The 23,540-nt window shown below is 40.1% G+C and overlaps 1 protein-coding gene across 4 annotated transcripts in view; it reads left to right on the forward strand.

The window, feature by feature from the left end:
* kcnh2b (potassium voltage-gated channel, subfamily H (eag-related), member 2b) overlaps window positions 1–23,540 on the forward strand; it is a 692,512-nt gene that overhangs the window by 663,237 nt on the left and 5,735 nt on the right. For all 4 annotated transcript variants that reach the window (XM_062021529.1, XM_062021530.1, XM_062021531.1 and 1 more), the window contains 6 exons: window positions 11,041–11,293; window positions 14,703–14,896; window positions 18,210–18,312; window positions 18,404–18,549; window positions 20,142–20,286; window positions 20,354–20,543. In XM_062021529.1, coding sequence (XP_061877513.1) covers window positions 11,041–11,293; window positions 14,703–14,896; window positions 18,210–18,312; window positions 18,404–18,549; window positions 20,142–20,286; window positions 20,354–20,543 — 1,031 coding nt within the window. The remainder of the gene's footprint in view (window positions 1–11,040; window positions 11,294–14,702; window positions 14,897–18,209; window positions 18,313–18,403; window positions 18,550–20,141; window positions 20,287–20,353; window positions 20,544–23,540) is intronic.

A 23,540-nucleotide genomic window follows, 5' to 3' on the forward strand; every position in this document is an offset into this window, starting at 1 on the left:
ACTAGTGACCAGTCAGCTGACTGACAACGGTGATGCCAGGGGAAAAGAGCGCAAGGAGAACAATCAAACACGGCGAGATGATGAGGATTGAACCGAATAAAGCAGCTTTAGATTACGAAAGGGCAAATAAAAGCGAAGAATGTTGGTGTTTAATGTACTCTTGTGTTGCATTCAGTCAGTCAGAGAGTTATCAGAAGCACGATGTTGCCGCCTGAAAGCGCTTTGGCTCGCCCTGCTTGCAGCAAACTCATTAAAATTGTACCTATTCTTCACATTAATAACACTCTGCGGGCCTGCTGGCTTTCCTGCCCAAACATGCCGCCTCAGTTTCATTTTAAAGTGAAAGTCGAGAAATACATGCATTGTTAAACATTCCAAAACTGCTGATGTGTGTCCTTTTGAGTTTGAGAAGTAGAATCACTTCGAAGGGGAACTGCACTTCTGGGGGGGAATTTTGCCTATCAATACTTATGAGAGACAAGAAGAAAACATTTTTTTTTTCTTTTTACATTCTAATTTTGTTATAATCGGCTCGTTCTTGGTGGCTAGCAATGCAGCTAATGGGAGGAATGTATTCTGCCTCTAAATCACTTTGAAAATACATTCAAAAATCGTCACCAATACTTAATGTACATTCTGTAACCTGTATAATAACCTACCTCTCGCGACATTGTTATTGTAAGCGCAAACATGGAGGAGCTATTTTTCTAGCGTATTAACACACTGGCATGCTACAATGTTAGACAGAAGCTAGCCACTGCGTCAACAGCTGAATGGCTTTTAAGTTTGTAATATACAACACAATGCGATAGAACACCAACCTGTACTGACTAAAAAACATGAACAGTCATTTTTTACAGTATCTGTAAAGTATTAGCCCAAATTTCATGTTTTGTTTTTACACAGCTAGCTTGACAGTGGAAGTACAGTGTGTGTGTGTGTGTGTGTGTGTGTGTGTGTGCGTGTGCGTGTGTGTATCATGATCAATATTGTAGTGACTCACTCCATGGACAGTTGTCAGTTTGGTCCAGCTGGCCGAGGACATTTTTTCCAGTTATGTTTGGTTAAGCACTCCATTTATGTCGGCGTAGCTTGGTTCCAATTTCCAGATTTATACCCGCAAGTCACACTGACTGGACTCTATCGGCTTGCCTCTGCTCCAACGTTCAACCCTTCCTTCCTGCTCACTTCTAGAAACCCCGTTTCCATATGAGTTGGGAAATTGTGTTAGATGTAAATATAAACGGAATACAATGATTTCCAAATCCTTTTCAACCCATATTCAATTGAATGCACTACAAAGACAAGATATTTGATGTTCAAACTCATAAACTTTATTTTTTTTTGCAAATAATATTTAACTTAGAATTTCATGGCTGCAACACGTGCCAAAGTAATCGGGAAAGGGCATGTTCACCACTGTGTTACATGGCCTTTCCTGTTCCCAATTTGCCTGTTCACCTGTGGGATGTTCCAAATAAGTGTTTAATGAGCATTCCTCAACTTTATTAGTATTAATTGCCACCTTTCCCAACTTCTTTGTCATGTGTTGCTGGCATCAAATTGTAAAGTTAATGATTATTTGCAAAAAAAAAAACGTTTATCAGTTTGAACATCAAATATGTTGTCTTTGTAGCACATTCAACTTAATATGGGTTGAAAATGATTTGCAAATCATTGTATTCCATTTATATTTACATATAACACAATTTTCCAACTCATATGGAAACGGGGTTTGTAGAAGCAGCAGCTCATCCTCAGTATATTCAACTTCAAAAAGATAAGGTTATGAATCCTCATTTGGCCAAAAATAGCAGTCTTTGTGGTCTGTTACCAAGTCTGCCATGATAAGAAAACACACACGCATTTGTTTCCGGAAGTAGGAATACACATTTGTTGCCGGAAGTCGAAAGTGTGTTGCTATGGAAACGGGATAAAAATGCGCTAAGGAAATAAGTTCCAGCAATGATCAAAATGACCGAATTACGGTAAATATTGAACATATTATGTATTGTTATGAACGTGTCTATTGTTTATATGGGATCTGCATAAGTCCTGAAAATTTTAAATCAAACTATGGAGGCATGGCGGAGATATTTATAAAACAATCTTGCCTTCCTTCATACTTCCTCCAAATGAGCCGTTTCGAATTTGCTACAATTTATGGTGTTTTTTCCAATTAGTGACATCAGCAGATATCTCCATATATGGTAAAGTTTTACTCGAAGAGCTTTGTGCGAGTCCGCTAGTGTAGTCCAAAGTAGCGTACAGTTTGAACTTAAAGGCCTACTGAAACCCACTACTACCGACCACGCAGTCTGATAGTTTATATATCAATGATGAAATCTTAACATTGCAACACATGCCAATACGGCCGGGTTAACTTATAAATTGCAATTTTAAATTTCCCGCTAAACTTCCGGTTGAAAACGGCTTTGTATGATGACGTATGCGCGTGACGTAACCAGTGAAACAGAAGTATCGGTACCCCATTGAAAACAATACAAAATAGCTCTGTTTTCATCTCATAATTCCACAGTATTCTGGACATCTGTGTTGGTGAATCTTTTGCAATTTGTTTAATGAACAATGAAGACTGCAAAGAAGAAAGTTGTAGGTGGGATCGGTGTATTAGCGGCTGGCTGTAGCAACACAACAAGGAGGACTTACTTGGATAGCAGACGCGCTAGCCGACGCTAGCCGCCAACCGACGCTAGCCGCCAACCGCATCTGTGATCGGGTGAAGTCCTTCGTCGCGCCGTCGATCGCTGGAACGCAGGTGAGCACGGGTGTTGATGAGCAGATGAGGGCTGGCTGGCGTAGGTGGAGCGCTAATGTTTTTATCATAGCTCTGTGAGGTCCGGTTGCTAAGTTGCTAAGTTAGCTTCAGCGTCGTTAGCAACAGCGTTGTTAAGCTTTGCCAGGCTGAGAATTATTAACCGTGTAGTTACAGGTCCATGGTTTAATAGTATTGTTGATCTTCTGTCTATCCTTCCAGTCAGGGATTTATTTATTTTGTTTCTATCTGCATTTGAGGCAGATGCTATCACGTTAGCTCAGTAGCTTAAGTATTTCGCCGATTTATTGTCGTGGAGATAAAAGTCACTGTGAATGTCCATTTCGCGTTCTCGACTCTCATTTTCAAGAGGATATAGTATCCGAGGTGGTTTAAAATACAAATCCGTGATCCACAATAGAAAAAGGAGAGAGTGTGGAATCCAATGAGCCAGCTTGTACCTAAGTTACGGTCAGAGCGAGAAAAGATATGTCTTGCACTGCATTCTAGTCCGTCACTCTAACGTTCCTCATCCACAAATCTTTCATCCTCGCTCAAATTAATGGGGTAATCGTCGCTTTCTCGGTCCGAATCGCTCTAGCTGCGTTGAAAACAATAGGAAAATATGAGGAGGCGAACAACTGACGTCACGCTACTTCCGGTAGGGGCAAGGCTTTTTTTTATCAGAGACCAAAAGTTGCGAACTTTATCGTCGTTGTTCTCTACTAAATCCTTTCAGCAAAAATATGGCAATATCGCGAAATGATCAAGTATGACACATATAATGGATCTGCTATCCCCGTTTAAATAAAAAAAATTCATTTCAGTAGGCCTTTAATCTGTCAGTAGACTCGATATGGAAGCGCTAAAAACTACAGAAAATGTGATGTGGAGAAGACGCAGTCAAAGTGGAGGCACGTAAATAAGAGTGCCCACAAAACTATGCAACATTTTGACCAAAGAACCACCTGTGGAAGACTTGCTCTTCCGAGTTCTTCAGACCACCAATTACTGACATGACCGCCTCGTTCATCTTTCTGAACGATGATTTATTTTGCAATAAATGTTTTTTGTGTTCGTTTTCAGTCATTTCTGTCCGTCTCGCCCTCACTCTCGTCCGTGCTCGGGTTTTCTCTCCACCATCAACAACCCCCTCTCCTTCCCGACTGCTGCCTTTAACAGAGCGACAGGTGATCAGACAAACACTCACAGCTGTGTCATCTACGCACCTGTCACTAATCTCGAAGCCGATCCTGACACACCCCGCTTCAAATAATGCCCCCCCACACCACCGTTACATGATATGTAGCCCACAAGGGAGTGTTTTAAATGTAGAAATCATAATCTGACCCCTTTAAGTTGAAGTGGAGTGGTAATTGTGTTTTTGGCAACGCCTACTGGTCACAATAATACCCGACGTTAAGCTCATGGCGCAGTAATTTGAATGATGCGGACACGTTTGTTACTGGATACTTTCTAATATGCTTTTGCCTGTGCACTGTAAATAATATGCAACGTAATATTAGAATTTTTGCTTTTGTAATAGATACATTATGCCAAGATATCTTGTTTTGTATGAATTAATTCCAGAAATGTAGTGCGAGCAGCTAAACCGTAATATTTGGCACTACTAAACCAATTTAATTAATCAAATTAAGTTAAAATGACACTTTGATTGTTAAAAAAAAACAAAAAACTTTTGGAAACTACTGTACATGACATGACACACTGCCACTTGGCGGAATATCCTTGGTTAGTCACATGACTGTCACATGACACACACTCCTAAATGTTTACTACACATGACTTATGACTTCATGGTGTATTCGCAATAGACTGCCTCTAACTAATGTTGCAATTGTCTGTGCCAACAAAGCAAATATGCCTGAATTTCTAAATGTGCTAGCGCGATGCTAATTACTCATTGGATATGCCATTTACATGCTACTGATTAGCATTAGTAATTTCATTATTGTCCTCCAATAAGCACACAAGGTTGGTCTTTTCTTGTATATTAGTCAAGTCATTTACGAATGGTAAACTTGGTAGGCGATAGGCTACTACTGTAGGAGCTAGCAGGTACACAACAGCTAAGCAAACAAGAGCACACAAGCTAGACATACTTAATAAGTGTCCTTAATTCAACAACATTGCATTCTAAAACAGCACATTTGTCAATATAAACATGTATCAAATCATTATAGTTGCATATTACTTACACCGACAAAGTCTCCAAGACATAAGCGTATTACAAACCCCGTTTCCATATGAGTTGGGAAATTGCTTTAGATGAAAATATAAACGGAATACAATGATTTGCAAATCCTTTTCAACCCATATTTAATTGAATGCACTACAAAGACAAGATATTTGATGTTCAAACTCATAAACTATTTTTTTTTTTTTGCAAATAATAATTTACTTAGAATTTCATGGCTGCAACACGTGCCAAAGTAGTTGGGAAAGGGCATGTTCACCACTGTGTTACATGGCCTTTCCTTTTAACAACGCTTGCTGGGTATTGTCTTGCTGAAATAAGCAGGGGCGTCCATGGTAACGTTGCTTGGATGGCAACATATGTTGCTCCAAAACCTGTGTGTACCTTTCAGCATTAATTTTCCTCTTTGGTCCGGAGGACACGACGTCCACAGTTTCCAAAAACAATTTGAAATGTGGACTCCTCAGACCACAGAACACTTTTCCACTTTGTATCAGTCCATCTTAGATGAGCTCAGGCCCAGCGAAGCCGACGGCGTTTCTGGGAGTTGTTGATAAACGGTTTTCGCCTTGCATAGGAGAGTTTTAACTTGCACTTACAGATGTAGCGACCAACTGTAGTTACTGACAGTGGGTTTCTGAAGTGTTCCTGAGCTCATGTGGTGATATCCTTTACACACTGATGTCGCTTGTTGATGCAGTACAGCCTGAGGGATCGAAGGTCACAGGCTTAGCTGCTTACGTGCAGTGATTTCTCCAGATTCTCTGAACCCTTTGATGATATTACGGACCGTAGATGGTGAAATCCCTAAATTCCTTGCAATAGCTGGTTGAGAAAGGTTTTTCTTAAACTGTTCAACAATTTGCTCACGCATTTGTTGACAAAGTGGTGACCCTCGCCCCATCCTTGTTTGTGAATGACTGAGCATTTCATGGAATCTACTTTTATACCCAATCATGGCACCCACCTGTTCCCAATTTGCCTGTTCACCTGTGGGATGTTCCAAATAAGTGTTTGATGAGCATTCCTCAACTTTATCAGTCTTTATTGCCACCTTTCCCAACTTCTTTGTCACGTGTTGCTGGCATCAAATTCTAAAGTTAATGATTATTTGCAACAACAACAAAAAATTTTATCAGTTTGAACTTCAAATATGTTGTCTTTGTAGCATATTCAACTGAATATGGGTTGAAAATGATTTGCAAATCATTGTATTCCGTTTATATTTACATCTAGCACAATTTCCCAACTCATATGGAAACGGGGTTTGTACTATGATTGGTGTTGATATAATATTAGATTAATATCCGTATTGTTTTGGAAGTAATAAGTGCATTACTTATCGTATAATCACTTTGTAGGACTCAACAAAAGACAAGACTGGCACATTCAACTTAGGGGAAGTATATTTATACAGCGTTTTTTTTCCTGTAGAGACTCAAAGCACTTTACATAGTGAAACCCATTACCTCCATTTAAAGCAGTGTGAGTGGCACTGGGAGGAAGGGTAGAGAGTCTTGCCCAAGGACACAACGACAGTGACTAGGACGGCAGGAGCTGGAATCGAATCCGGAACCCCTCAAGTTGCTGGCAAGGTCGCTCCGCCAACTGAGCCACGCCGCCCACTCAATAGCAAAGACTACTTCATGACTACGGCAACACAACAGGAACAAAGTGAATTTATGCATGCTTGCAAATGATCATCAGAAGTGTAAGAAAAGAAAATATAACTGGACAGTAGAGTTATTATCAGAGGTGTGGACTCGAGTCACATGACTTGGACTCGAGTCAGACTCGAGTCATGAATTTGATGACTTTAGACTGGACTTGACAAAATGTAAAGAGACTTGCAACTCGACTTAGACTTTAACATCAATGACTTGTGACTTCACTTGGACTTGAGCCTTTTGACTTGACATGACTTGCTACTTTCCCCAAAACCTAAAGCTTAAAAAGTTATTTGGGAGCGCTCCGTAGCTTTCATTTTGTACATGTGTGTCTATCAGCGTGTGTGCTGCGTGTCAGCGTGTGTGCTCTCAGTACAACAGCCAATCAAATTACATCTACATTGTTTTCATCACACAGCATTCAGCCAATCAAATTGCAGGACAACCAATGAACAAGAGTTGTCAAACAACGCGCCAGTGAGAAACAATTATGCCAAAGTTGGTTTCGTTCGGGTATAAAAACTCCGACTTGGTCAACAAAAAACGAATTGCGTATGCAAATCACGCAGTTGGAATATTACAGACGGAGACGCAACAACTTCCAACTTCGTTCGACATTTGAAGTTGCACAAAGAAGGGTAAGTTTTGAATGTAAGATAACGTTTATTGGCTAAGTAACATGACTTTTATTTGCTGTGTAGTTAAATCAGTGAGGCTGTAAACTCACTGCTAACGTTATAACCATAGACATCTTATAAGTAGACGCAGCATCGAGCGCTACTGCCTACTGGCGCAGACGAGACGCGGGGCCGCCATCTTGGAGTGGTGATCCGCTCCACTCAGTGCAATTCATTTGTCAGGAGCAATGAACTGTCAGCGCATTTAATTCCTCTTACCTCACTGAATACCACTCATTTTCACGCGCTTTTTTGTCATACGTGTAGCTATGATAACGGACACATGTTTTGGCAAGTTTTATTATTCATAGTTTGCTTAACAGTAATATAATATTCTTATACGCTATAAGTGACCAGACGTCCGAGATCAAAACTGGGAATATAATCCCAGAGAAGGGGGAAAAAACGGTAAGCTATTTTTAAATTGAAGAAACAATATGATTATGTTATATATACATGCGTATATCCTACATAAACAATGTATGAATACATTAGATATCTATATATCTTATAGACCGTATCTCTGTTGCTGCAGCAGCAGAGAGTTTATTCTGTCTTGACACTTTGTATTGATATTTTGTATTACATTCTTCCCTTAAATGATAATGTTTACACTGATTGTTATGTATGTATTTTTTATGTATGTCGCTTTGGATAAAAGCGTCTGCCAAATACTTAAACATATATAAACACCTGAAAGTCTTTATATCAGCTAAAACCACCAATTTGTTTCACTACATTCAGAATAAAACCAAATGCTGTTTTACCCAACAATGTTAGTATTTGAATATTGTTACTTGAAGACTTATTCCTGGTTACAATTATACTGTTAAGAAAGTATTGTCTTATATTTTGCCTAAAATGAGAATGCATCATAATCAGTGGCGGCTGGTGAATTTTGTTTTAGGTGGGGCTGAAAGTTTGTAAACAAAACCCCTGTAGGGGCGTCATCCTCCCCCAGAAGATTTATTTGTGATTTTCACATACAAATATTGAAGATCTTTGCTCCTTCTCAACTCTGTGGTAATATTATTTTCATAAAATACAACCAATAGTATGTTAATGTTTGTTTTTGCAAATGTGTTTATTCTGTAAAGGAATGAGTTAAATGTTTAAAATTGTTTAAACTATTAAAATTACTGTTAATAGTGCTATTATGAATTGCAATGTCAGCACAATTTTTTTTCTTGCAATTTCAAATGCACTTGTTTTAATAAATAAATACAGCGTTTTAAAAGCATACACAATCTGTGTAAAAATATTAGTCTGTGGTTAAAAGGACTTGAAAGGACTCGAAACTCAAAATGCAGGACTTGGGACTCGACTTGAGACTTTCCAGTCTTGACTTTGGACTTGACTCGGGACTTGCCTGTCTTGACTCGGGACTTGACTCGAGACTTGAGGGCAAAGACTTGAGACTTACTTGTGACTTGCAAAGCAATGACTTGGTCCCACCTCTGGTTATTATCAGTTCGCTCAGACTTTAATATTAAGGAAATTAACATCTTCACTGCAAAAACTGAAATCTAAGTAAGATTAAATATCTAAAATAAGGGTGATATTTGATTATTTTCTGTTTGATAAGATAATTCTTCTCACTAAGCAGATTTTATGTTAGAGTGTTTTACTTGTTTTAAGTGTTTTGCTCCTAAATGATCACAGTAAGATATTACAGCTTGTTGCTGAGATTTTATGACCTATATTGAGTAAAACATGCTTGAAACTAGAATATCAACTGTTGCAAAGCTGTGTCATCAACACTCACAAGTATAAAACTACTTTTTTAAAGTAATCATTTATTACTTCAAGCATGAAAAAAAAAAATCATGATTCATTTAAGAATACTTTTCAACATATTTAGCAAAAAGGTGTCTTTTTTTTTTCTACCAAGAAAAGTGCACTTGTTATTAGTGAGAATATACTTATTTTAAGGTATTTTTGGGTTCATTGAGGTTAGCTAATTTTACCGTATTTTTCGGACTATAAGTCGCAGTTTTTTTCATAGTTTGGCCGGGGGTGCGACTTATACTCAGGAGCGACTTATGTGTGAAATTATTAACACAGTAGCGTAAAGTGTATACAAAGGAGTACGGAAGCTGGACAAATAAGATGCCAAAAACCAACCACTTTCATGTGGTATTGGACAGAAAGGAGGACTTTTTTTCTCCCCCTTTTGAAAATGCGGACGTTATCAGCACCACTGTCTGATTCCTATCAATGCAAGTCATCAGAATCAGGTAATACACCAACTTATATTCTTGTCTTCATGAAAGAAAGGAATATATATGTGTTAAACATGCTTGCATTATCTTTAAACACCTTTAACTTGTTAACAATATTAACTATATGTGTTAAACATGCTTGTATTATCTTTAAACACCTTTAACTTGTTAACAATATTAACTATATGTGTTAAACATGCTTGCATTATCTTTAAACACCTTTAACTTGTTAACAATATTAACTATATGTATTAAACATTCTTGTATTATCATTAAACACCTTTAATTTATTAACAATATTAACTATATGTGTTAAACATGCTTGCATTATCTTTAAACACCTTTAACTTGTTAACAATATTAACTATATGTGTTAAACATGCTTGCATTATCTTTAAACACCTTTAACTTGTTAACAATATTAACTATATGTATTAAACATTCTTGTATTATCATTAAACACCTTTAATTTATTAACAATATTAACTATATGTGTTAAACATGCTTGCATTATCATTAAACACCTTTAACTTGTTAACAAAAACATATATTTCATAAATAAGTAAATATAAATTATATATATGAATGAGATAGATCCCCGCGTCTTGATCAATTGAAAAGTAGCTCGCCTGCAGAAAAAGTGTGAGCACCCCTGGACTAGACGTATAAGATTTCATGGGATTTAGCGATTAGGAGTGACAGATTGTTTGGTAAACGTATAGCATGTTCTATATGTTATAGTTATTTGAACGACTCTTACCATAATATGTTACGTTAACATACCAGGCACGTTCTCAGTTGGTTATTTATGCGTCATATAACGTACACTTATTCAGCCTGTTGTTCACTAGTCTTTATTTATTTTAAATTGCCTTTCAAATGTCTATTCTTGGTGTTGAGTTTTATCAAATAAATTACCCCAAAAAATGCGACTCATACTCCAGTGCGACTTGTATATGTTTTTTTCCTTCTTTATTATGCATTTTCGGCTGGTGCGACTTATACTCCGAAAAATACGGTACTTGTTTTGGAAAGTCTTGACAAGCCGAATGTTCTTGTTCTATTGGCAGATCATTTTGCTTAGTTCAAATAAAATACCCCTCATTTTTGTATTTCTTGTTTTTGAACACTGACTTTTTGCAGTGTATTACCACATGAACACACACCAAAAATGGGTATTGATTACCAGGTACCAGGAATTTGGGTTGAAATGTGATCCTAATGACCAGTGACATGCTTGAGTCACTAATAACAGCATGAATTCATACGGATGTAACCTTCCTCTATCTGCTGTATTTCTAACACTTCTTCACCTTCCTTCCCTTTGTCTCCTCCTCATCCTCACTCTTCTCCTTGTCCACCTCCTCGAACATCCTGCCTTTTTAACGGGAAATCACCTCATCCTTCGCTTCCTGTATCTGCCCTCCCTTCCCTTTTCGCCTCGCTGCATCTTGTCCTGTTTTGCCCGCCCCGCCCCCAGGTGTTAAAAGGTTTTCCAGAGTGTCTCCAGGCGGACATCTGTCTCCATCTGAACCGGACTCTGCTGCAGAACTGCAAGGCTTTTAAAGGCTCCACCAAGGGCTGCCTCAGGGCACTGGCCATGAAGTTCAAGACCACCCACGCGCCTCCCGGCGACACGCTTGTCCACGCCGGGGACGTCCTCAATGCCATCTACTTCATCTCCAGAGGATCCATAGAGATACTAAGAGGAGACGTGGTGGTGGCCATATTAGGTAGACTAATGCATCTTAACTCTTTACTTTACTCTACTTACACTGCAAAAACTGAAATCTAAGTAAGATGAAATATCTCAAAAAAGGGTGATATTTGATTATTTTCTGTCTGATAAGATCATTCTTCTCACTAAGCAGATTTTATGTTAGTGTTTTACTTGTTTTAAGTGTGTTGGTCCTAAATGATCTCAGTAAGATATTACAGCTTGTTGCTGAGATTTTATGACCTATATTAAGTAAAATTAGCTTGAAACTAGAATATCAACTGTTGCAAAGCTGTGTCATCAACACTCACAAGTATAAAACTACTTTTTTTAAAGTAATAATATCTTATTTCAAACATGAAAAAAAAAATCATGACTTTGACACAATTGTGTCTCATATTAAAACAGATGACAGCCAAATGGACTTTGCTGTTTTATTTTCAATGAAACAAGAGAAAATGCGTACGCATATAGTAGTTCTGTTGTTATTAGTGAGAATGTACTTATTTTAAAGGCCTACTGAAATGAATTTTTTTTTATTTAAACGGGGATAGCAGATCCATTCTATGTGTCATACTTGATCATTTCGCGATATTGCCATATTTTTGCTGAAAGGATTTAGTAGAGAACATCGCAACTTTTGGTCGCTGATAAAAAAAGCCTTGCCTGTACCGGAAGTAGCGTGACGTCGCAGGTTGAAGGGCTCCTCACATTTCCCCATTGTTTTCAATGCAGCGAGAGCGATTCGGACCGAGAAAGCGACGATTACTCCATTAATTTGAGTGAGGATGAAAGATTTGTGGATGAGGAACGTGAGAGTGAAGGACTAGAGTGCAGTGCAGGACATATCTTTTTTCGCTCTGACTGTAACTTAGGTACAAGGGCTCATTGGATTCCACACTTTCTCCTTTTTCTATTGTGGATCACGGATTTGTATTTTAAACCACCTCGGATACTATATCCTCTTGAAAATGAGAGTCGAGAACGGGAAATGGACATTCACAGTGACTTTTATCTCCACGACAATAAATCGGTGAAGCACTTTAGCTACGGAGATAACGTGATAGCATCGTGCTTGAATGCAGATAGAAACAAAAGAAACAAGCCCCTGACTGGAAGGATAGACAGCAGATCAACAATACTACTATCAGGAGACACCGAACCAAACACTGGACCTGTAACTACACGGTTAATGCTGTGCCGCCTGTCGAAGCCTAGCAATGCTGTTGCTAACGACGCCATTGAAGCTAACTTAGCTACGGGACCTCGTCAGAGCTATGATAAAAACATTAGCGCTCCACCTACGCCAGCCCTCATCTGCTCATCAACACCCGTACTCACCTGCGTTCCAGCGATCGACGGCGCGACGAAGGACTTCACCCGATCATCAATGCGGTCGGCGGCTAGCGTCGGATAGCGCGTCTGCTATCCAAGTCAAAGTCCTCCTGGTTGTGTTGCTGCAGCCAGCCGCTAATACACCGATCCCACCTACAGCTTTCTTCTTTGCAGTCTTCATTGTTCATTAAACAAATTGCAAAAGATTCACCAACACAGATGTCCAGAATACTGTGGAATTTTGCGATGAAAACAGAGCTGTTTGTATTGGATACAATGTGTCCGAATACTTCCGCTTCAACCATCGACGTCACGCGCATACGTCATCATACCTAGACGTTTTCAACCAGAAGTTCAGCGGGAAATTTAAAATTGCACTTTATAAGTTAACCCGGCCGTATTGGCATGTGTTGCAATGTTAATATTTCATCATTGATATATAAACTATCAGACTGCGTGGTCGGTAGTAGAGGGTTTCAGTAGGCCTTTAAGGTATTTTGGGGTTCATTGAGGTTAGCTAATTTTACTTGTTTTGGAAAGTCTTGACAAGCCGAATTTTCTTGTTCTATTGGCAGATAATTTTGCTTAGTTCAAATAAAATACCCCTCATTTTTGTTTTTGTTTTTTCTTGTTTTTGGACACTGAATTTTTGCAGTGTAGAACTAGGGTTGTCCCGGTACCAAATGTATTTTGATACTTTTCGATACTTTTCTAAACAAAGGGGACCACAAAAAATGGCATTATTGGCTTTATTTTAACAAAAAAATCTTAGGGTACATTAAACATGTTTTTTATTGCAAGTTTGTCCTTAAATAAAATAGTGAACATACGAGACAACTTGTCTTTTAGTAGTAAGTAAGCAAACAAAAGCTCCTAATTTGACTGCTGACATATGCAGTAACATATTGTATCATTTTTCATTCTATTATTTTGTCAACATTTTAATGGACAAGTGGTAGAAAATGAATTATTACTTTCTCTTTTAACATGTCCTATCTGCACTCCTGTTAAAATGCAATAATCACCTATTCTTCTGTTGTTTGGATACTTATAAACATAATATAATTTTTTTTTAAACGATGATAGAAAATATTGATGTAATCATAGTAGTATCGACTTGGTACTTGGTATTATTACAGTGGATGTCAGGTGTAGATCCACCCATGGCATTTGTTTACATTGTGACGCCGGTGAGCTATTGTATCTTCCTACGTCGTGTAGTCGTGAAGCATGTTTAGCTATTCCTCGTCCTGCAAATATGATACTTGTAAGAAACATACTTTATTTGTTGCCATGGAGACAAGGGTTAATGATTTATAAGTAGCTAAAACACTGCAGACTAATGGACGTTAGCCGCTAGCTAGTTAGCCATGTCTTAAAGAACCTCTTCCTGAGGGCGTTTCAGTGTTCTTTAATAACTTTAGAGGTGGGGGGTGGGGGGTGGGGGTGGGGGGTGTATATTGTAGCGTCCCGGAAGAGTTAGTGCTGCAAGGGGTTCTGGGTGTTTGTTCTGTTGTGTTACGGTGCGGATGTTCTCCCGAAATGTGTTTGTCATTCTTGTTTGGTGTGGGTTCACAGTGTGGCGCATATTTGTAACAGTGTTAAAGTTGTTTAATCCGGCTACCCTCAGTGTGACCTGTATGGCTGTTGACCAAGTATGCTTTGCATTTACTTGTGTGTGTGAAAAGCCGTAGATATTATGTGACTGGGCCGGCACGCAAAGGGAGTGCCTTTGAGGTTTATTGGCGCTCTGTACTTCTACCTACGTCCGTGTACACAGCGGCGTTTTTAAAAGTCATAAATTTTACTTTTTGAAACCAATACCGATCATTTCCGATATTACATTTTAAAGCATTTATCGGCCGATAATATCGGCAGTCCGATATTATCGGACATTCCTACGTACAACCATACTTAGAACCATTTAACCCACATTAAAAACCATATTTAGTCGCAAACTTTCATAGGTCTCTTTGATAGTTTGCATGTTCTCCCTGTGACTGCGTGGGTTCTCTCCGGGTACTGCGGCTGCCTCCAATGACACAGTTGGACAGTCCTCCTCTAAGTGTTTCTCTTCTTACCATTTCCAGGAAAGAACGACATCTTTGGCGAGCCTATCAACCTGTACTCTCGACCGGGTAAATCCAATGCAGATGTGAGGGCTCTGACCTACTGCGACCTGCACAAAATATTCAGGGAAGATGTCCTGGAGGTCCTGGATATGTACCCAGAATTTGCAGACTACTTCTGGAACAACCTGGAAATTACCTTCAATCTCCGTGATGTGAGTTGTATCATCCAAAAACAAAACACAGAAAAAACCAGGGGTGTCCCGATATAACTTTTTCACTTCCAATACGATACCGAAAATAATCCGTTACAATATCAGCAGGAATCATACATATTTTTATTATTTTGTAGTGTGGAATGTTAAAATAGGTTTGATCAAGTAGTCAGAGAACACTGGTAGGTAAACACTTACCCTATTTATTAATAACTGTCTGGAATGGACATATGCTGTCTTTAAGTTGAAGTGGAGTGGTATTTTTTTTTTGGTGACACAAATTAATGAAGTTAAGCTCATGACTCAGTAAGTTGAATGATGCGGACACATTTGTTACTGGATACAGACGGGCAACATAGACTTAAAGGCCTACTGAAATGATTTTTTTTAATTTAAACGGGAATAGCAGATCCATTCTATGTGTCATACTTGATCATTTCGCGATATTGCCATATTTTTGCTGAAAGGATTTAGTAGAGAAAATCGACGATAAAGTTCGCAACTTTTGCTCGCTGATAAAAAAAAAGCCTTGCCTGTACCGGAAGTAGCGTGACGTCACAGGAGCTAGTATTCCTCACAATTCCCCGTTGTTTACAATGGAGCGAGAGAGATTCGGACCGAGAAAGTGATGATTACCCCATTAATTTGAGCGAGGATGAAAGATTCGTAGATGAGGAACGTTACAGTGAAGGACTAGAGAGGCAGTGATGGACGTATCTTTTTTCGCTCTGACCGTAACTTAGGTACAAGCTGGCTCATTGGATTCCACACTCTCCTTTTTCTATTGTGGATCACGGATTTGTATTTTAAACCACCTCGGATACTATATCCTCTTGAAAATGAGAGTCGAGAACGCGAAATGGACATTCAGTGCCTTTTATCTCCACGACAATACATCGGCGAAATGCTTTAGCTACGAGCTTACGTGATAGCATCGTGCTTTAACTGCATATAGAAACAAAAAATAAACCCCTGACTGGAAGTATAGATAGAAAATCAACAATACTATTAAACCGTGGACATGTAAATACACGGTTAATGCTTTCCAGGCTGGCGAAGGTTAACAATGCTGTGCTAACGACGCCATTGAAGCTAACTTAGCAACCGGACCGCACAGAGCTATGCTAAAAACATTAGCTCTCCACTTACGCCAGCCAGCCCTCATCTGCTCATCAACACCCGTGCTCACCTGCGTTCCAGCGATCGGCAGAAGGACGAAGGACTTCACCCGATGCGTTTGGCGGCCCGGAGACGTAGGAAGTCAAGGTGAGGTCGGCGGCTAGCACGGCTAGCGCGGCTAGCACGGCTAGCGCGGCTAGTGCGGCTAGCGCGGCTAGCGCGGCTAGCGCGGCTAGCGCGGCTAGCGTGTCTGCTCTCCAACAAAGTCCTCCTGGTTGTGTTGCTGTAGTCCGCTGCTAATACACCGATCCCACCTACAACTGTCTTCTTTGCAGCCTTCATTGTTCATTAAACAAATTGCAAAAGATGTCCAGAATACTGTGGAATTATGAAATGAAAACAGAGCTTTTTGTATAGGATTCTACGGGGTACCATAACTTCCGTTACTCTGACTTCGTCACGCGCATACGTCATCATACCGCGACGTTTCAGCCGGATATTTCCCGGGAAATTTTAAATGTCACTTTATAAGTTAACCCGGCCGTATTGGCGTGTGTTGCAATGTTAAGATTTCATCATTGATATATAAACTATCAAACTGCGTGGTCGGTAGTAGTGGGTTTCAGTAGGCCTTTAATGTTGTAACGTCCTTATCAATAAAAGTGCTAAACATTTATATCAAGTCGGCTGTTTCTTAAATCCAATATTTTTCTTTTTCCAGTATCGATAAAATCGACCGATTCCCTTTTAAAACTATCTTAGATTGATACCTATATCGATACCAGATTGTGGAGGTACCTCTTCTCCGGGTTCTTCGGACCCCCAAGTACTGACATGACAGTCTCGTCCAGGTTTACAATACTGGTTTATTTTTCAATCAATTGTCTTTCTGTTCGTCTGTCTCGCTCTCGCTCTCGCTCGTGCTCCACCTCCAACACCTCTCTCCTCCCCGGCTGCTGCCTTTTAACAGAGCGACAGGTGATTGGATAAGCAGGCCCAGGTGGGCCGTCTGCGCACCTGTCGCTGATCTCGAAGCCGGTCCTGGCACACCCCGCTTCGCTGCAGGTCCGCAGGCCACGCCCCCCTCCACACAGATCAATATACTTGAAATTTAGGAATATAAATCGATATATCGGTACACCCCTACTTATTACGTATGTCTAGCGTGTGTGCTCTTTTGTCCTTAGCTGTTGTGTAGCTGCTAGCTTCTAGTAGCCTATAGCCTACCATGTTTACCTTTTTGTAAATGGATGAACTAAAATTAGAGATGTCCGATAATATCGGCCTGCTGATATTATCGGCCGATAAATGCTTTAAAATGTAATATCGGAAATTATCGGTATGGTTTTTTTTATTTTCGGTATCGTTTTTATTTATTTTTATTTTTTTATTAAATCAACATAAAAAACACAAGATACACTTACAATTAGTGAACCAACCCAAAAAACCTCCCTCCCCCATTCACACTCATTCACACAAAAGGGTTGTTTCTTTCAGTTATTAATATTCTGGTTCCTACATTATATATCAATATATATCAATACAGTCTGCAAGGGATACAGTCCGTAAGCACACATGATTGTGCGTGCTGCTGCTCCACTAATAGTACTAACCTTTAACAGTTAATTTTACTCATTTTCATTAATTACTAGTTTCTATGTAACTGTTTTTATATTGTTTTACCTTCTTTTTTTATTCAAGAAATGTTTTTTAATTTATTTATCTTATTTTTTTTTTTTTTTAAAAAAGGACCTTATCTTTACCAGACCTGGATGTCCAAATTAGGCATAATAATGTGTTAATTCCACGGCTGTATATATCGGTATCGGTTGATATTGGTATCGGTAATTAAAGAGTTGGACAATATCGGAATATCGGATATCGGCAAAAAGCCATTATCGGACACCCCTAACTAAAATACAAGAAAAGACCAACCTTGTGTGCTTGTTGGAGGACATTAAATGTTCAATTTACACAAGTAAACACGCTGCAGGGTGATTTGTATCAGACATTGTAAATGCGAGAACATACAATCCCGTACTTGTTTTGATGACATGGGACCGATACCCCAGATCAGTATTAAATCAGGACCCCCTGACTAAACACAAAAAATGAAGAGTTGAACTTATGCAAAATCAATGTTTTTAGTTTCTAATAATATGTATAGTTTAATCACCAGTATGCCTTTTTTCAGACCAACATGATCCCTGGCTCTCCCAGCAGTGATGAGTCGAAATGTGGAGGCTTCAACAAATTACGCAGACGCAAATTATCATTCCGGAGGCGCACAGAGAAAGGTACCTGTTGTCAAAGACGGTGACGCATTAAGTCCAATAACACATTTGTCATAAAATCACACCCCCTTTATCTGAATATGTGGTTCCATAGATGATGCCAATGCCGGTGAAATAAAAAAGAGCCAGAAGTCTGTAAATCGAAGAAGAGAGAGAGAAGCGAGTCACAACCAGAAACGTCAGGAGGCAGCGAAGAGACAGTATCGGAGCTCGGTGTCTTCGCACTCCAGTGGTGACGAGGTGCGACCTAATAATTGACCGTTTTGTAAATACTTCATACATACTGTGGAACCCTTTTGGGTCGATGCTCCTTGGACTGTTTGGGCACCACATTTTTTCAGAGAAAATACCTTGACCATGTACAGGAGGAAAGGGATTCATCTGTCCCCATTCGTCCCGGTTTACCTGAAACGTGACGAATTGGGAGGGTGCACTGTCCACTTTAGCATGCCAGTGTTGAGTATCTTGAAATGTGTTTTGTGGCAATTCCAACTTTGACCACAGCGTCAGTTGCCATGTAGAGTGGCGCTTTCCATCATTTTCAGCAGACTGCATTGCAAAATGTTGAAACCCCCCTCTTCCTCTCACGTGAGATCCCCCCAGGAATGGGGCCGTATGAAACCCTTTCCCCCTGTATGTGGATGTCGACTTAAGCGTAATAAGTACAAAACCCAAAAACTTTGTGTAAATGGTAAATAAAAACAGAAAACAATGATTTGCAAATCCTTTTCAACTTATATTCAATTGAATAGACTGCAAAGACGAGATATTTAATGTGCGAACTGAGAAACGTATTTTTTTTTTGCAAATAATCATTAACTTAGAATTGAATGGCAGCATTACATTGCAAAAAAGTTGGCACAGTGGCATTTTTACCACTGTGTTACATGGCCTTTCCTTTTAACAACACTCAGTAAACGTTTGGGAACTGAGGAGACAATTTTTAAAAATGTCCAATTCTTGCTTGATGTTGTTCAACAGTCTGGGGGTCTCCGTTGTGGTATTTTAGGCTTCATATTGTGCCACACATTTTAAATGGGAGACAGGTGTGGACTACAGGCAGGCCAGTCTAGTACCCGCACTCTTTTACTATGAAGCCACGCTGTTGTAACACGTGGCTTGGCATTGTTTGGCTGAAATAAGCAGGGGCGTCCATGATAATGTTTCTTGGATAGCAACATATGTTGCTCGAAAAAAACCTGTATGTACCTTTCAGCATTAATGGTGCCTTCACAGATGTGTAAGTTACCCATGTCTTGGGCACTAATACACCCACATACCATCACAGATCCTGCCTTTTGAACGTTGCGCCTATAACAATCCGGATGGTTCTTTTTCTCTTTGTTCCGGAGGATAGACGTCCAGAGTTTCCAAAAACAATTTGAAATGTGGACTCGTCAGACCAAAGAACACTTTTCCACTTTGCATCAGTCCATCTTAGATGAGCTCGGGCCCAGCGAAGCCAGCGGCGTTTCTGGGTGTTGTTGATAAATGGCTTTCGCTTTGCATAGTAGAGTTTTAACTTGCACTTACAGATGTAGCGACACACTGTAGTTACTGACAGTGGTTTTCTGAAGTGTTCCTGAGCCCATGTGGTGATATCCTTTACACGCTGATGTCGGTTTTTGATGCAGTGCCGCCTGAGGGATCGAAGGTCACAGGCATTCAATGTTGGTTTTCAGCCTTGCCGCTTACGTGCAGGGATTTCTCCAGATTCTCTGAACCTTTTGATGATATTACGGAGCGTAGATGGGGAAATCCTGGCAATAGCTGGTTGAGAAATGTTGTTCTTAAACAATTTGCACCCTGACTGTAATGATGTGCTGTGGCAGGGAGATGAATCTGTTGTAACTGGCCTCACTCCTTCCTCTGCAATGTTGGACAACCCACATGGTCAGTCCACACCCAAACGTTTCTCGGAGCACACAGACGCGGAGGCAGAGGCCAAGACTGGCAACACCTGCAATGCATTGTCAGGTAAGCCCGACTCATTCCACTCCATCTGTTGTCCAAGTGTACGCTGACAAAAGTAGTCCTTGTCCAGGTGCTCTCTCGGGTGTGTCCAACATCTTCAGTTTCTGGGGGGAGAATCGAGGGGGCGGTCAGTACCAGGAGGTTCCCAGCTGCAGCCTGGCCTCTCCCCCACCCCTCGACACACCTTTGCACAGCTTGAGCCGCCAGCAGCGCAACCAGCTGGACACACGCCTGGACCTGTTGCAGAAACAACTTAATAGGTATGTCAAACTTACAGTTTGGAGATGTGTGTTTGACACCAGATGCACATGCAGATACTCGAAAAAGAAAAATAGTGACCAGTAAACCTGATTCCATAATGACACAAGTGCCAACGTAAACGGTAGGAACCAGACCAAAGAAATTGGTGCTTCGACTTTGTTACGTCTTGCAAGTTATGTAGAATCAAAACAAATCTTTGCTTAATCGTTTGAGTGTAACTGATGGAAATTGGTCAAATCCGGACCGCATTGAGTGCCCAGAACTTTAAATGAGGTGGTGTGGCTCAGATGGTAGAGCGTTCCCAGGCCAGCCAGGAGACATAGTCTTCCCAACGTGTCCTGGGTCTTCCCCGTGGCCTCCTACCGGTCGGACGTGCCCTAAACACCTCCCTAAGGAGGCGTTCGGGTGGCATCCTGACCAGATGCCCGAACCACCTCACCTGGCTCCTCTCCGTGTGGAGGAGCAGCGGCTTTACTTTGAGCTCCCCCCGGATGACAGAGCTTCTCAACCTATCTCTAAGGGAGAGCACAGCCACCTGGCAGAGGAAACTCATTTCGGCCGCTTGTACCCGTGATCTTGTCCTTTCGGTCATAACCCAAAGCTCATGACCATAGGTGAGGATGGGGACGTACATCGACCGCTAAATTGAGAGCTTTGCCTTCCGGCTCAGCTCCTTCTTCACCACAACGGATGGATTCACAGTGTGGCGCATATTTCTAACAGTGTTAACAGTTGTTTATACGGCCACCCTCAGTGTGACCTGTATCTCTGGTGATCAAGTATGCTTTGCATTCACGTGTGTGCGCGTACAGAAGCTGCACATATCTTGTGACTGGGCCGGCACGTTGTTAGAATGGATGAAAAGCGGACGTGGCGACAGCTCGTAGAGGACGTTAAAGGCAGTGCCTTTAAGGCACGCCCCCAAAACTGTGGTCCGGGTGGACTACGAGATATAATGACTGATGAACACCTTCGTTCGATAATAAGGTTGCCTCAGCTCAAAGCCTGAGCCCCGACATTAATGAACTAGCATCCAAGAAAAGATGGAAGGTATCTGGCTTGGGCACATCAGATTAGATCAGTGTGTTGCAAACTGAGCCGTTTAAAGTCCTGAATGGTTGGTTTATTCATTATTATTTTATTTTCAAATGTATTAGCCTAATGTTGATATTTACCTCAGAAGGCTGCAAATAGAAAAGAGACATTCAATTTTTATTTAAATTGTATTTGATATGCCATTGATATTTTTTAATTATTATTATTTGAAACTCGATTTTGCATGTCACTATAAAGTTATATAAGCCTTGCTTGTTCAATATTCAAAGCAAAACTTGTTTGGGTCCCTATCAAAAGGTTAATTTGTTCAACCTTGGCCCGTGGCTTTGTTCAGTTTTCAATTTTGACCCACTCTGTATTTGAGTTTGACACCCCTGATTTAAAGTTTCGGTGTTGTCTACTGGCGTCATCTTGCAGTTTACACGTGTCTCTTATGTATGACTCCCATCTACTGGTCACACTTATCATTACACCATGTTCCCAATAAAATTGCTTCGAGGTCGATAAGCACAACAAGAATTATGCCGTACATTAGGCGCACTGTCGATATTTGAGGAAATGAAAGGATTTTAAGTGTGCCGTATAGTCCGAAAGATACGGTACTTGGGCGAGACACTTCACCCACCTTGCTCCCAGTATCGCCCACACTGCTCCAGGGGGACTTCAGATGGAGAATAGCAACGATGCTATAATCAGGCCCATGTACGGTCCGTCCACCAGATTAATGTGCGCGGTCCTGAATTAATATGAATGAATAAAAAAATAGGCAGATATAGTTTCTGCAGCGCACAGGAGAGTGGTAATGTGTGGGTGCTATGATCTATGTGGTGGCAAACAGAAGAGGGTTGAACATTAAAACCCAAAACCAGTGAAGTTGGCATGTTGTATAATTCGTATAAAAAAATTCAAAATACAATGGCCCCCGAATGCTTTTGTTATTAATTATGCGGCCCTCAGTGGAAAAAAGTTTGGACTCCTCTGGTATAGACGATCGTAACAACAGCAAAGATGTGTAATTTGTTTGTGAAATCCACGACAGGATTGTTTAGTCACAATGTAGAGCAGTTACAATATATCATTATGCTACAAAAGCGTAAGTGTAAGATTTTACTGACCAAAAACAGGAATATAGCAAGCATAGCATCTGTTTTGAAATTATTTTGTTCAAAAAGGTCTCTCCACTGCCTAAATGTTTATACAATTCAAAATATATATTCGTAATTGTGAAAATAAAGACTTTTTAAACATTTTCTTTTGAACCACTAATGGTAAAATAATCTAGCACGTGGTGTGTTTTTTTCTTTTTGGTTAAAAAAATGTATCTTTGACAAGTTGAAAACAAACCTTTTAAAATCACACGTGTTTTTATCTTTTTTATGCATCTAAATTGTAATCATCTAAATGGGGAACACAAGTCTTGTGCTGAAAGATATAAACATCCCATCAGTTGGCATCAGTTGTTTTATCCTGTTCATAGTTTGTATTTCTTGCTCAGCACTTAGCACTGCTACATGATGCCTATGATGCCCTCCTCCTTACATTCAGGCTCAAAATTATAAGGTTCCGATCATCATTTGTCCCAATGTAGTCGCCGTTGGCTCTCAGGAAGTCTGCCCTGATTCGTAGTAGTAGTTGTTGTGATGGCTGCTGAGATGTAACAATAAGGCAGAATAACACACGGAGGTCATCAACAAAAAAACGTAGACAGGGTTATAGAAAATAATAAAAAGAGAGCAAAACTTGACTGTAGGGAACAGGAACTGGAGGTGGGCTGTAGCCACTGTCTTTAAAGGGGACCTGCACTTTTTTGGGGGAATTTTGCCTATCGTTCACAATCATTATGAAAGACATGACGACGGATGCATTTATTTATTTATTTTGCATTCTAAATATTAAATAAATGCAATCAAAAGTCTGCTTACAATGGAGCCTATGGGTGC

The sequence above is a fragment of the Entelurus aequoreus genome, linkage group LG15 (assembly GCF_033978785.1).
Source record: "Entelurus aequoreus isolate RoL-2023_Sb linkage group LG15, RoL_Eaeq_v1.1, whole genome shotgun sequence".
Taxonomy (NCBI): Eukaryota; Metazoa; Chordata; class Actinopteri; order Syngnathiformes; family Syngnathidae; genus Entelurus; species Entelurus aequoreus.